General features: G+C 63.7%; 1 protein-coding gene across 1 annotated transcript; it reads left to right on the top strand.

The window, feature by feature from the left end:
- Nucleotides 1–68: 68 nt before the first annotated feature.
- LOC127060757 (ranBP-type and C3HC4-type zinc finger-containing protein 1-like) lies at nucleotides 69–14,236 on the top strand. Its single transcript, XM_050984864.1, has 14 exons — nucleotides 69–320; nucleotides 1,721–1,985; nucleotides 3,288–3,407; nucleotides 3,775–3,916; nucleotides 5,825–5,915; nucleotides 7,255–7,329; nucleotides 7,934–8,231; nucleotides 9,238–9,371; nucleotides 10,388–10,558; nucleotides 12,335–12,495; nucleotides 13,153–13,264; nucleotides 13,616–13,795; nucleotides 13,870–13,968; nucleotides 14,042–14,236. The coding sequence occupies exons 1-14, from the start codon at nucleotides 108–110 to the stop codon at nucleotides 14,234–14,236; spliced, it is 2,256 nt and encodes a 751-aa protein (XP_050840821.1). The 5' UTR covers nucleotides 69–107.
- Nucleotides 14,237–14,457: the final 221 nt, after the last annotated feature.

The following is a 14,457-nucleotide window of genomic DNA, read 5'->3' as shown; positions in this document are numbered from 1 at the left end:
CCCCCGGAACTCCCGCGCGCTCGGCCGCGTTTCCCTCCGCTCCCCCGGAGGGGACCCCGTTGTCGGCCGGACCGCGCGGGCGGGAGGCCGGAAGTGGCGGGGCCGCCATGGCGGCGCCCGGAGCGCCCGGGCCCGGCCCGGCCGCCGCCCCCGCCACGGTGCTGATGGCGGCCCGGGCCGAGCTGGCCGCGCCCTGCCGCCTGCTGCCCGCCGCCGCCGCCGGCGCCGCGCTCCGCCTGCAGCTCAGCGTGCAACCGGGAGCCGACGGGCGGCGCCGCTTCCGCCTGGCGCTGCGGCGGGCGGAGGCGGGGGGCGGCGCGGTGAGGGGAAGGGGAGGGGGCGGGGGAGGGGCCCAAGGGGGCGCCCCGGGGGTCGGGGGGAGGGGAAGGGGCGGGGAAATGGGGGGAGGGGGCGGGGGGCGCGGCCCGAGACCCCGGAGGGAACCGGGAGGGACCCGGGGGGGGAACCGGGATTGTCCCCCCGGGATTGTCCCCATGGGGGTGACCCGGGAGTGTCCCCATGGCTGCCAGGGGGTCCCTGAGGGGTCCCGGGGGTGTTCCGGGGTTTGGGGAGTCGCGGGAGGTTTGGAAAGAACGGGAACCACCCCGGACGGGGACAGGGGACAGGGGACAGGGGACAGTGAGGGGCTCAGGGCACCCCCAGAGTGACCAGGGCACCCCAAAAGTGAGCAGAACACTTCCAAAGTGGCCAGGGGTACCCTGAGGGTGGTCTGAGGGTGACCCGGGGACCTCAGGGGTGACCAAGCCCTCCCAGTGGGTCAGGGGGTGACCCGAGCCTGTGGTCACCCCATGGTGACCCCGCACCTGTCCCCATCTCTGTCCTCTCCTGTGTCCCTGTCCCCATCTTTTCCCCCTGCTCTTCCCTATCCACTCTGTCCCTGTCCCATCCCTGTCCCCTCCTCTGTCCCCTCCCCTGTCCCCTCCCCTGTCCCCTCTGTCCCTGTCCGATCTCTGTCCCCATCCCTGTCCCCATCCCTGCCCCTGTCCCCTCTGTCCCTGTCCCCGGTGTCCCCTCCTGTCCCTGTCCCCTCCTGTCCCCATCCCTGTTCTTGTCCCCATCCCGGTCCCACCCTTGTCCCCTGTGTCCCCCTGGTGTCCCCTCTGACCCTGCCCTCTGCCCTGTCCCCTGTGTCCTGTCCCCTGTCCCTGTCCCGGTGTCCCCTGTCCCTGTCCCCTGTCCCATCCCTGTCTTGTCCCATCCCGGTCCCACCCTTGTCCCCTGTGTCCCCCTGGTGTCCCCTTACCCTGTCCCTCTTGCCCCTGTCCCCTCTGTCCCTGTCCCCATCCCTGTCCCCTCTGTCCCTGTCCCCGGTGTCCCCTCTGTCCCTGTCCCCTCCTGTCCCCATCCCTGTTCTTGTCCCCATCCCGGTCCCACCCTTGTCCCCTGTGTCCCCCTGGTGTCCCCTCTGACCCTGTCCCCTCTTGCCCCTGTCCCCTCTGTCCCTGTCCCCATCCCTGTCCCCTCTGTCCCTGTCCCCGGTGTCCCCTCTGTCCCTGTCCCCTCTGTCCCTGTCCCCATTCCTGTCCCCTCTGTCCCTGTCCCCATCCCTGTCCCCCTGTCCCTGTCCCCTCTGTCCCTGTCCCCATCCCTGTCCCTTCCTGTCCCTGTCCCCCTGTCCCCATCCCTGTCCCCCTGTCCCTGTCCCCTCTGACCCTGTCCCCATCCCTGCCCCTGTCCCCTCTGTCCCCGGTGTCCCCAGCCCCTGGCAGAGTGTGACCTGCGGGACGTGTCCTACCGCGTGTGCGGCCCCGCCAGCCACGAGCTGCAGCTGCCAGCGCTGGGGACAGCAGGGACAGCACCAGGGACAGCACCGGGGACAGCAGGGCCACCATCAGGGCCACCATCCGGGCCAGCACTGGGGCCAGCACTGGGGCAGGAGGCGGTGGCGCTGCGGTTCCCCGAGGAGCGCGAGGCCCAGCAGTGGTGGACGGTGCTGAGCAGCTCCCTCAGGGAGGCACGGAGAGGTGGGACAGGGACATGGGGACACTGGGGACATTGTGGGGACATGGGGACACTGGGGACATCAGGGACATTGGGGGGACACGGTGCTGAGCAGCTCCCTCAGGGAGGCACGGAGAGGTGGGACAGGGACATGGGGACACTGGGGACATTGGGGGGACATCAGGGACATTGGGGACATTGCAGGGACATGGGGACACGGTGCTGAGCAGCTCCCTCAGGGAGGCACGGAGAGTTGGGGACATGGGGACACCTGGGACATTGGGGGGAATCAGGGACATTGGGGACTCAGGACATGTGGGACACGGTGCTGAGCAGCTCCCTCCGGGAGGCACGGAAAGGTGGGGACATGGGGACACTGGGGACATTGGGGGGACATCAGGGACATTGGGGACATTGTGGAGACATGGGGACACGGTGCTGAGCAGCTCCCTCAGGGAGGCACGGAGAGGTGGGACAGGGACATTGTGGGGACACTGGGGACATTGGGGGGACATGGGGACACGGTGCTGAGCAGCTCCCTGAGGGAGGCACGGAGAGGAGGGACAGGGACATGGGGACACTGGGGACATCAGGGACATTGTGGGGATACTGGGGACATGGGGACACAGTGCTGAGCAGCTCCCTCAGGGAGGCACGGAGAGGTGGGACAGGGACATTGTGGGGACATGGGGACATTGTGGGGACATGGGGACATTGGGGACATCAGGGACATTGGGGACACTGGGGACATTGTGGGGACATTGTGGGGACATTGGGGACATTGTGGGGACACTGGGGACATCAGGGACACTGGGGAGACGTCAGGGACACGGTGCTGAGCAGCTCCCTGAGGGAGAGGTGGGACAGGGACATAGGGACAGTGGGAACTGTCAGTGTCCCCAATTGGGGACACTGGGGACACGGTGCTGAGCAACTCCCTCAGGGAGGTATGGAGAGATGGGACATGGGGACATTGGGGGGCACATTGTGGGGACACTGGGAGGACACTGGGGTTGAGGGATGGGACACAGGGCTGGTGACAGGGATGGGGGTCAGGGGACAGGGACACGGCGCTGTGAGCATGGCCAGGCAGTGACATGGGGACAGGGCTGGGGACAGGGAGACATTGGGGACACTGCCCAGGGTGACATCCCAGCCCTGTGTGCCAGGCAGAGCTGGACACTCGGGGTGACCCCCAAGGGGCAGAGGTGTCACCTGCTCCTGTCCCCGTGTCCCCTGGGGGGGGGGTGGTGGCTGTCCTGGGAGGTGACAGCAGGGACACTGGGGACAGCAGTGACAGCCCCGTCCCTGCCGTGCTCCCGCAGCCACCGAGGGTGACACGGGGACATCTCTGGTGCCACCCTCGGGGACATCTCTGGTGCCACCCGCCGAGGGTCCCGAGCAGGACGCGGAGGAGGCGCAGGTCCTGGAGCTGGCCCAGACAGGTGACACTGGGGACATGGGGACTGGGGTGGGACACACCGGGGCCACCATGACCTGTCCTGGGGGTGGGACACACCAGAGCCACCCCGGCCTGTCCCCAAGTGCCACCTGCGCAGGGATGGGGGGGTGGGAACAGCCCTACCCAGGGGGACATTCCCTGAAATCCCCCCAGAACCTTCCCTGGGGTCACCTCCTGTCCCCACAGTGTCCCCAGGGTGTCCCCAGGGCGTCCCTGGGCTGGGCCAAGGCCATCACCTTTGGGGACGAGGCGGTGGCAGCGCTCTGGGTGCCATCCCCGTGTCCCTGTGTGTCCCCATGCCCTCTCTGGGTGTCTCTGGGTGCCATCCCCATGTCCCTGTGTGTCCCCAGAGGAGCTGGCCCTGCGGCTGGCCGAGGCGGTGGCCTTTGGGGACGAGGCGGTGGCAGCGCAGAGCGCGGTGGCGCTGGCCCGGCGGCAGGCGGAGCTGAGCGTGTGCCTGCGCCACAGGGACCCGCCCGGGGCTCACGTCAGGTGGGAGCCTGCCTTCCTCCTCATCATCATCATCATCCTCATCGTCATCCCTGTCCTCTTCCTTCCTCCTCATCATCATCATCCTCATCGTCATCCCTGTCCTCTGCCTTCCTCATCCTCATCATCATCCTCATCGTCATCCCCGTCCTCTGCCTTCCTCCTCATCATCATCCTCATCCTCATCCTCGTCGTCATCCCTGTCCTCTGCCTTCCTCAGCATCGTCATCCTCATCATCATTGTCATCCCCGTCCTCTGCCTTCCTCAGCATCGTCATCGTCATTGTCATTGTCATCCCCGTCCTCTGCCTTCCTCAGCATCCTCATCCTCATCGTCATCCTCATCCCCATTTTCTGCCTTCCTCAGCATCGTCATCCTCATTGTCATCCTCATCCCCATCCTCTGCCCCTGCCTTCCTCAGCATTGTCATTGTCATTGTCATCCCCATCCTCTGCCTTGCTCATCCTCATCATCCTCAACATCCTCGTCCCCATTCTCTGCCTTCCTCTTCATCATCACCCTCATCATTGTTATCCTCGTTCTCATTCTCTGCTCCTGCCTTCCTCATCATCCTCATCCTCTGCCTTCTTTACCATCTTTGTTCTCTGCCTTCCTCATCGTCATCACCCTCATCCTCACCCTCTGCCCCTGCCTTCCTCATCAACACCATCCCATCACCTCCCTGGTTCCCAGCCTGCCATGCCCCACATCCCAAACCCCAGACCCCAAATCCCAACCCCAAAATCCCAATCCCAAATCCCAATCCCGTTCTCCCCCTGGTCCCACATGCCGCCTACCCCAAAAAACTCCACACCCCAAACCCCAATCCCAACCCCACAGTCTCTCCCCGTTCCCAGCATGCCGTACCCCATATCCCACACCCCAAATCCCGCATCTCAAACCCTCAACCCAATCCCAACCCCATTATTTTCCCCCGTCCCACAATGCCCTACCCCAATCGCCAATCCCAAACCCATCCTGTCTCTCTGCGCTTCCCAGCATCGCCAAACCCCACCACCCACACCCCAATCCATCGATCCCAATCCCAATCCCAAACCCCATACCCCACCCCCATCCCAGATGCCAACCCAAACCCCACACCCACACCCCAAACCCCAATCCCAATCATCCCAATCCCAAACCCCACACCCCAAACCCCCAATCCCATGCAACCCCAACCCCAAACCCCAACACCCCAACCCCAATCCACTAGCCCAAGTCCTCCCAGTCCAGCCCACCCAGCCCCAAACCCCACACCCCAAACCCCAACCCAGCAAGCCCAATCCCACAAACCCCAAACCCCACACCCAATCCCATCTGATCCCAATCCCAATCCAATCCCAATCCCAAACCCCACAACCCACACCCGAATCCCATCTATCCCAATCCCAAACCCCACACCCCACACCCCAAACCCCACATCCCATCAGCCCAATCCCAAACCCCACACCCAAGCCCATCAAGCCCAATCCCAAACCCCACACCCCAAACCCCAATCCCATCAATCCCAATCCCAAACCCCACACCCCACACCCAATCCCATCTATCCCAATCCCATCAATCCCAATCCCAAACCCCACACCCCACACCCCAATCCCATCTATCCCAATCCCACATATCCCCGTCTCTGCGTTCCCAGCCTGCTGTACCCCACACCCCAATCCCACACCCCAATCCCACACCCCAAACCCCAATCCCACCTGTCCCAATCCCAATCCCAATCCCAACCCCAATCCCACCTGTCCCAATCCCAACCCCAATCCCACCTGTCCCAATCCCAATTCCAATCCCAATCCCACCTGTCCCAATCCCAATCCCAACCCCAATCCCACCTGTCCCAATCCCAATCCCAACCCCAATCCCACCTGTCCCAACCCCAATCCCACCTGTCCCCGTCTCTCCGTTCCCAGCCTGGCAGTGGGGGTGGAGGACGCCACGTCCTCGGCCAGCATCACCCTGAGGGTGCAGCCCCACGTCACCATCGGCACCCTCAAGGAGCAGGTACGGACACCTGGGGACACCTGGGGACACACGGGGACACACGGGGACACCTGGGGACACACGGGGACACAGGGGGACACCTGGGGACACCTGGGGACACACGGGGACACCTGGGGACACACGGGGACACACGGGGACACCTGGGCACACCTGGGGACACCTGAGGACACACAGGGACACCTGGGGACACACGGGGACACCTGGGGACACCTGGGGATACTGGGGACACCTGGGGACACACGGGGACACCTGGGCACACCTGGGGACACCGGGGACACCTGGGGACACACGGGGACACACGGGGACACCTGGGGACACCTGGGGACACACGGGGACACCCGGGGACACGCGGGGACACCGGGGGACACCCAGGGACACCTGGGACACCTGGGGACACACGGGGACACCTGGGCACACCTGGGAACACCCAGGGACACCTGGGGAAACCCGGGGACACCTGGGGACACACGGGGACACCTGGGAACACCTGGGAACACCCAGGGACACCTGGGAACACCCGGGGACACCTGGGCACACCCGGGGACACCCGGGGACACCTGGGCACACCTGGGGACACCTGGGGACACACGGGGACACCTGGGGACACCTGGGGACACCTGGGGACACCTGGCACACCCGGGGACACATGGGCACACCCAGGGACACCTGGGGACACATGGGCACACCCGGAGACACCTGGGGACACACGGGGACACCTGGGGACACATGGGGACACCTGGGCACACCTGGGGACACACGGGGACACATGGGGACACCTGGGGACACATGGGGACACCTGGCACACCCGGGGACACACGGAGACACCTGGGCACACCTGGGGACACCTGGGAACACCCAGGGACACCTGGGGACACCTGGGGACACCGGGGGACACCTGGGGGGGGAGTGGGATCACCTGGAGTCAGCCAGTGTCACCTGGGAACACCAGGGGTCATCCATGGTCACCTGGGGTCATCCAGGGACACCCGGGAACACCTGGGGGCCAGCTGGGGACACCGGGAGTCACCTGGGGTCACCTGACCTGGAGTCATCCAGGGTTACCTGGGGTCAGCTGGGGGTCACCTCAGGTCAGCTGGGGTCATCCAGGATCACCTGGGGCCACCAGGGTCAGCTGGGGCCACCTGAGGTCATCCATGGTCGCCTGGGGTCATCCAGGGTCACCTGGGGGGGAGCGGGGACACCTGGGAGCCGGGTCAGCCCCTGCTCTGTGGGACCAGGATCCCTGGGAGTCACCTGGGGCTCACCTGGGATCCCATCTGGGATCTGCCCTGGATCTGACCCAGGGCTCACCTGGGATCCCATCTGGGATCTCCCCCAGGACCTCCCCAGGATCTCCTCGGGATCTCCTAGTACATCCCCAGGATCTCCCTGGGATCTCCCAGGATTTCTCCAGGTTCCCCCAGGATCTCCCATGGGATCCCCCCTGACCGCCCTGACTCCCCCAGGATCCCACATGGGATCTCCCCTGATCCTCCCTGATCCCATAGGGTCCCCCTGATCCCATGTGATTCCCCCCATATCCCCCAGTGGTTCTGTGAGTACAGCTTTCCCCCCGATCCCCCCAATCCCACAGGATCCCCCCCAATCCCATAGGATCCCCAGATCCCCACAGGATCCCCCCGATCCCAGAGGATCCCCCCCGATCCACCCGATCCCACAGGATCCCCCAGTCCCGCAGGTGTTCCACGAGTACGGCTTTCCCCCTGATCCCCCCGATCCCAAAGGATCCCCCCCAATCCCACAGGATCCCCCCGATCCCACCCGATCCCCCGATCCCGCAGGTGTTCCGCGAGTACGGCTTTCCCCCCTGATCCCCCCAATCCCACAGGATCCCCCCGATCCAGAGGGATCCCCCCGGATCCACCCGATCCCACAGGATCCCCCAGTCCCGCAGGTGTTCACGAGTACAGCTTTTCCCCTGATCCCCCCGATCCCATAGGATCCCCCCAGATCCCACAGGATCCCATAGGATCCCCCCCGATCCCCCGATCCCGCAGGTGTTCCGCGAGTACGGCTTTCCCCCCGCGGCGCAGCGCTGGATCATCGGGCAGAGCCTGTGCCGGGACGGGCGCAGCCTGGCCTCCTACGGCATCCGCCGCGACGGCGACCCCGCCTTCCTCTTCCTCCTCTCGGCCCGCCCGCCGCCCGAACCGGCACCGGAACCGGCACCGGGAGCGGCACCGGCCCCGGGAGCGGCCCCGGGCCCCGAGCAGCAGCGGCAGCGGCAGGCGCAGGAGCTGCTGCGCGCCGCGGGGCTGCGCGGGGACGGGGACGGGGACGGCACACCTGGGGCAGGTACGGCCGCGGGAGCCTTCCTCGGCAGCCTCAGCCTGCTCCTTCCTCATCATCCTCAGCCTGCTCCTTCCTCATCGTCATCTTCAGTCTGCTCCTTCATCATCATCCTCAGCCTGCTCCTTCCTCACCATCCTCAGCCTGCTCCTTCCTCATCATCCTCAGCCTGCTCCTTCCTCATCATCATCCTCAGCCTGCTCCTTCCTCCTATCAATCCTCAAGCCTGCTCCTTCCTAACCATGCCAAGCCTGCTCTTCCTCCTACCATCCTCAGCCTGCTCCTTCATCACCATCCTCAGCCCTGTCCTTCATCACCATCTCAGGGGCCTGCTCCTTCCTACATCTCAGCATGCTCTCCTCCTCACATCCTCAGCTGATCATTCTCATCAGAATCCTCAGTCTTGCTCAGTCATAATCATCCTCAGCCTGCTCCTTCCTCCTCACCATCCTCAGCCTGCTGCTGCTCCTGCTCCTTCCTCCTCATCCTCACATCCTCAGCCTGCTTCTTCCTCATCACAATCTCAGAATTTGCTGATACTGCTACTCTATCATCCTAACCATCCTCAACCTGTCTCCCCTTCCCACCAGGGAAGCATCAGACGGATCCTTACTCCTCATAGTTAACCATCCTAAGCTGAATATTCTAAAAATCATCAAACTGTAGGTTCATTGATCCTTCCTCATCCTGCTACTTATGGTCTGTCGTAATAAATCCTATTCCTGCCTACTCCTGCTATGCCTGTTTCTCTTTTCTACCTGGATTAGGTGATGGATGGCAGAGACTTCGTAATATACCAAGACGTTCTTCTCCAAACTTAATAATGCCTACGAAATATTGATTCCTAATGAATCCTGGATACTTACTACTCAATAACAAAATGTTAATGATGTTCTTAATACACTGTTCTTAGCATCCTCTCATAATTATTAATAATAATAATACGCCGATATGTTAATTAGATTCACTGTACCCATCTCCTTCCTTACAGTGGGCGTCTGTCTGTCCCCAGGCCGTGTCCCCGAGGAGCCCCCGGAGCGGATGGACATCGGGGACATCCGGGATCACCTGGACTCGCTGCAGCTCTGGGACAGCGCGGGGACCCCGCCCGCGGCCTCTGAGCCCCGCCCGCCCTCACCTGAGCAGGTACAGGGAGTGCGGCCCTGATCCCGATCCCTGATCCTGATCCCTGATCCCTGATCCCTGATCCCTGATCCCTGATACTGATTCCAATCCCTGATCCCGATCCCTGATTCTGATCCTGAACCTGATCCCAATCCCACTGCCCCTGAGCACCACCCACCCTCACCTGAGCAGGTACAGGGAGTGCTGCCCTGATCCTGATCCCGATCCCTGATCCCTGATCCCCATCCCAATCCCTGATCCCGATCCCTGATTCTGATCCTGAACCTGATCCCAATCCCACTGCCCCTGAGCACCACCCACCCTCACCTGAGCAGGTACAGGGAGTGCGACCCTGATCCTGATCCCTGATCCCCATCCCAATCCCTGATCCCGATCCCTGATTCTGATCCTGAACCTGATCCCAATCCCACTGCCCCTGAGCACCACCCACCCTCACCTGAGCAGGTACAGGGAGGCCCTGCCCTGATCCCTGATCACGATCCTGATCCCAATCCCAATCCCTGATCCTGATCCCTGATCCTGATCCCAACCCTTGATCCCAGTCCCAGTGTTTCAGGGTGGACACAGCTTCTGGGCACTGCCCACCCCCACCCACCTGGGCTGTGAGATGTGTCCTGTTCCTGTTCCCAATCCCATTCCCAATCCTAGTCCCAATAATTCCCAATCCCAATCCCAATAATTCCTGTTCCCATTCTCAGGGCTGGCCGTGCCCGCAGTGCACGTTCCTGAACGAGCCCACCCGCCCGGGCTGTGAGATGTGCCCTGTTCCCAATCCCAATCCCTATAATTCCCAATCCCAATCCCAATAATTCCCGTTCCCATTCCCAGGGCTGGCCGTGCCCGCAGTGCACGTTCCTGAACAAGCCCACCCGCCCGGGCTGTGAGATGTGCCCCAATCCCAATCCCGTTCCCAATCCCAATAATTCCCAATCCCAATCCCGTTCCCAATCCCAATCCCGTTCCCAATCCCAATCCCAATAATTCCCAATCCCAGTAATTCCTGTTCCCATTCCCAGGGCTGGCCGTGCCCGCAGTGCACGTTCCTGAACAAGCCCACCCGCCCGGGCTGTGAGATGTGCAGCGCCCCCCGGCCCGAGGGGTACCGCGTGCCCGGGGGGCACCGGCCCGACCCCGCCGAGCTGCGGCGGCTGCAGAGGGAGCGCGACAGCACCCGCCAGTGCCAGCAGGTACTGCTGGGGTCTGTGGGGTCACTGGGGTCTGTGGGGTCTGTGGGGTCACTGGGGTCTGTGGGGTCACTGGGGTCTGTGGGGTCACTGGGATCTGTGGGGTCACTGGGGTCTGTGGGGTCACTGGGGTCACTGGGGTCTGTGGGGTCACTGGGATCTGTGGGGTCACTGGGGTCTGTGGGGTCTGTGGGGTCACTGGGGTCTGTGGGGTCACTGGGATCTGTGGGGTCTGTGGTGTCACTGGGGTCTGTGGGGTCACTGGGGTCACTGGGGTCTGTGGGGGTCACTGGGGTCTGTGGGGTCACTGGGGTCACTGGGGTCTGTGGGGTCACTGGGGTCTGTGGGGTCTGTGGGGTCACTGGGATCTGTGGGATCGGTGGGGTATATGGGATCAATGGGATATGGGATCAGCGTGACAGTGCCCGCCAGTGCCAGCAGGTACTGCTGGGGTGTGGGGTCACTGGGATCTGTGGGGTCACTGGGATCTGTGGGGTCTGTGGGATCAATGGGATATGGGATCAGCGTGACAGTGCCCGCCAGTGCCAGCAGGTACTGCTGGGGTGTGGGATCTGTGGGGTCACTGGGATCTGTGGGATATGGAATCAATGGGATCTGTGGGGTCTGTGGGATCGGTGGGATATGGGATCAATGGGATCTGTGGGATCAGCGCGACGGCGCCCGCCAGTGCCAGCAGGTACAGGGTCTGTGGGATCTGTGGGGTCTGTGGGATCTGTGGGGTCTGTGGGATCTGTGGGATATGGGATACGGGATCAGTGCGACAGGACCTAGCAGTGCCAGCAGGTATGGGGGCTGTGGGATCTATGGGGTCAGGAGATCTCTGGGATCTGTGGGGTCAATGGGATCTATGGAATCAGCACGACAGGACCCAGCAGTGCCAGCAGGTACTGCTGGGTTATGGGATCTGTGGGGTCACTGGGATATGGGATCTATGGGATCTGTGGGATCTATGGGACACAGCAGTGCCAGCAGGTACGGGGTCTGTGGGGTCAGTGGGATCAATGGGATCTATGGGATTGGCACAATGGGACATGGCTGTTCCCCTTCCCTAATGGGGCCGTCCCTCACCATTCCCATTCCCTGACCTGCACCTTCCTGTTCCTTACTGGGACCATTCCTGTTCCCATTCTTCCTGTCCCCATTCCCGTTTCCTCAGGCACTGGAGGTGGAGCAGTAGCAGAACTTCATGCAGCTGCTCCGATTTTCCCAGTTTTTTTCCCATTTTTCCCTTTTTTTCCCCTTTTTTTCCCATTTTTCCTGGTTTATTTCACATTTTTCCCATTTTCCTGGTTTTTTACCCCATTCAGGCTCTGGAGGCGGAGCGGCAGTGGAACCTGGCCCAGCTGTTCCCCTTTTTGTTCCCATTTTTCCCAATTTCCCAATTTCCCGGGTTTTTTGCCCTGTTTTTCCCAAATTCCCGTTTTTTTACCCCATGCAGGCTCTGGAGGAGGAGCGGCAGCAGAACCTGGCGCAGCTGTTCCCGTTTTTCCCAAATTCCCGGTTTTTTGCCCCATTCAGGCTCTGGAAGCCGAGCGGCAGCAGAACCTGGCGCAGCTGTTCCCGTTTTTCCCAAATTCCCGGTTTTTTGCCCCATTCAGGCTCTGGAAGCCGAGCGGCAGCAGAACCTGGCGCAGCTGTTCCCGTTTTTCCCAAATTCCCGGTTTTTTGCCCCATTCAGGCTCTGGAAGCCGAGCGGCAGCAGAACCTGGCGCAGCTGTTCCCGTTTTTCCCAAATTCCCGGTTTTTTGCCCCATTCAGGCTCTGGAAGCCGAGCGGCAGCAGAACCTGGCGCAGCTGCTGCGGGCGGAGCAGGCGGGGCTGGTGCCCAACCCGGAGCCGCTCGAGTGCCAGATCTGCCTGCAGGAGGTGCCCGCGGGCCGGGCCGTGCTGCTGCGCGACTGCCTGCACAGCTTCTGCCGGTACCCGCCCACCTGGCACACCTGGGATACACCTGGGATACACCTGGGATAGACCAGGATAGACCTGGGTACACCTGGGCACACCTGGGACACAGCTGGGATACACCTGGGATACACCTGGGCACAGCTGGGATACACCTGGGCACAGCTGGGATACACCGGGATACACCTGGGTACACCTGGGATACACCTGGGATACACCTGGGATACACCTGGGCACACCTGGGATACACCTGGGATACACCTGGGCACAGCTGGGATACACCTGGGATACACCAAAATAGACCTGGGATACACCGGGACACACCTGGGATACACCTGGGATAGACCTGGGCACAGCTGGGATACACCTGGGATAGACCGGGATACCCCTGGGCACACCTGGGACACACTTGGGTGCACCTGGGATACATCAGGATAGACCAGGATAGATCTGGGATACAGGTGGGCACACCTGGGATACACCTGGGCACAGCTGGGATACACGGGGACACACCTGTGCACACCTGGGACACCCCCAGCATCACTGACCCCATCCCAGTGTCCCTGACACCCTCCCTGTGTCCCTCTGCCCCCCTCTGGTGTCCCTGATCCCCCCCAGTGTCCTTCCCCCGCCCCAGCAGTGTCCCTGACACCCCCCCCCCCCGGTGTCCCCAGGGAGTGCCTGCGGCAGGTGATCAACTTCAGCGAGGAGCCGGTGGTGGCCTGTCCCTTCCGCGATGTCACCTACGCCTGTGGCAGCCACCTGCAGGAGCGCGAGATCCGCGCGGTGCGCACCGGGGGGACAGGGGGGGACAAAGGGGGGACGGGGGGGAGGACTGGGGGGACCGGGGGGGAACAGGGTGGGGGGATAGGGTGGGGACAGGGGGACAGGTGGGGGGGCTCCCAGGGGACCAGGCTGTCCCCTTGGGTAGGGTTGAGGTCCCCAGGGGTGGGTGACAGTGACTCAGGGGTCCCAATGCCATCCCCCCCGATGTCCCCAATGTCGCAGCTGCTGTCCCCCGAGGAGCACACGCGGTTCCTGGCGCGGGGGCTGGCGCTGGCCCAGTGTCCCCAGGGGTGGGTGACAGTGACTCAAGGGTCCCAATGCCATCCCCCGCGATGTCCCCAATGTCCGCAGCTGCTGTCCCCCGAGGAGCACGCGCGGTTCCTGGCGCGGGGGCTGGCGCTGGCCGAGCGCCGCAGCCGGAACAGTTTCCACTGCCGGGGCCGGGACTGCCCGGGCTGGTGCTTCTACGAGGACGCGGTGAACGAGTTCCCGTGCCCGGTCTGCGGGGCGCTCAACTGCCTCCTGTGCAAGGTGGGCCCGGGGGGGGTCCCGAGGGTCCCGGGGGGGTCCCGGGGGTCCCGCGCTGAGCCCCCCGCCCTCCCCAGGCCATCCACGAGGGCCAGAACTGCCGGCAGTACCAGGACGAGCTGCAGCTGCGGGCGCTGCACGACGCGGCCGCTCGGCAGACGCGGGACATGCTGCAGGTGGGTGCGGGGGCTCCTGGGGGGGGTCCGGGGGATCCCCGCGGCCCTGACCCCCCCCCCGGTGCCCCCCCAGACGCTGGTGCAGCGGGGGGAGGCCATGCACTGCCCCACGTGCCGCATCGTGGTGCAGAAGAAGGACGGGTGCGACTGGATCCGCTGCACCGTGTGCCAGACCGAGATCTGCTGGGTCACCAAGGGACCGCGCTGGGGACCCGCGGTGAGGGGGGGTCCGGGGGGTCCTGGGGGGGTCCCGGGGGGTTTGGGGTGAGCGGGGATCCGGGGGGATCCAGGGGGATCCGCTGCACCGTGTGCCAGACCGAGATCTGCTGGGTCACCAAGGGACCGCGCTGGGGACCCGCGGTGAGGGGGGGTCCGGGGGGAGTGGGGATCTGGGGGGGTCCCGGGGGAGTCTCGAGGGGGTTCTGAGATGAGGGGGGGTCACCAAGGGCTGTGCTGGGGTCTCGGGGTGATGGGGGACCCCAGGGTGAA

This window comes from Serinus canaria, chromosome 25 (assembly GCF_022539315.1).
Source record: "Serinus canaria isolate serCan28SL12 chromosome 25, serCan2020, whole genome shotgun sequence".
In the NCBI taxonomy this organism is placed as follows: domain Eukaryota; kingdom Metazoa; phylum Chordata; class Aves; order Passeriformes; family Fringillidae; genus Serinus; species Serinus canaria.
This window is presented reverse-complemented; position numbering and strand designations above follow the sequence as displayed.

Coding starts and splice junctions, on each gene's coding strand:
- LOC127060757 (XM_050984864.1), top strand. CDS start 108: ATGGCGGCGCCCGGAGCGCCCGGGCCCGGCCCGGCCGCCGCCCCCGCC. Junction 321..1,720: donor CGGAGGCGGGGGGCGGCGCG/GTGAGGGGAAGG, acceptor CGGTGTCCCCAG/CCCCTGGCAGAGTGTGACCT. Junction 12,496..13,152: donor TGCCTGCACAGCTTCTGCCG/GTACCCGCCCAC, acceptor CGGTGTCCCCAG/GGAGTGCCTGCGGCAGGTGA.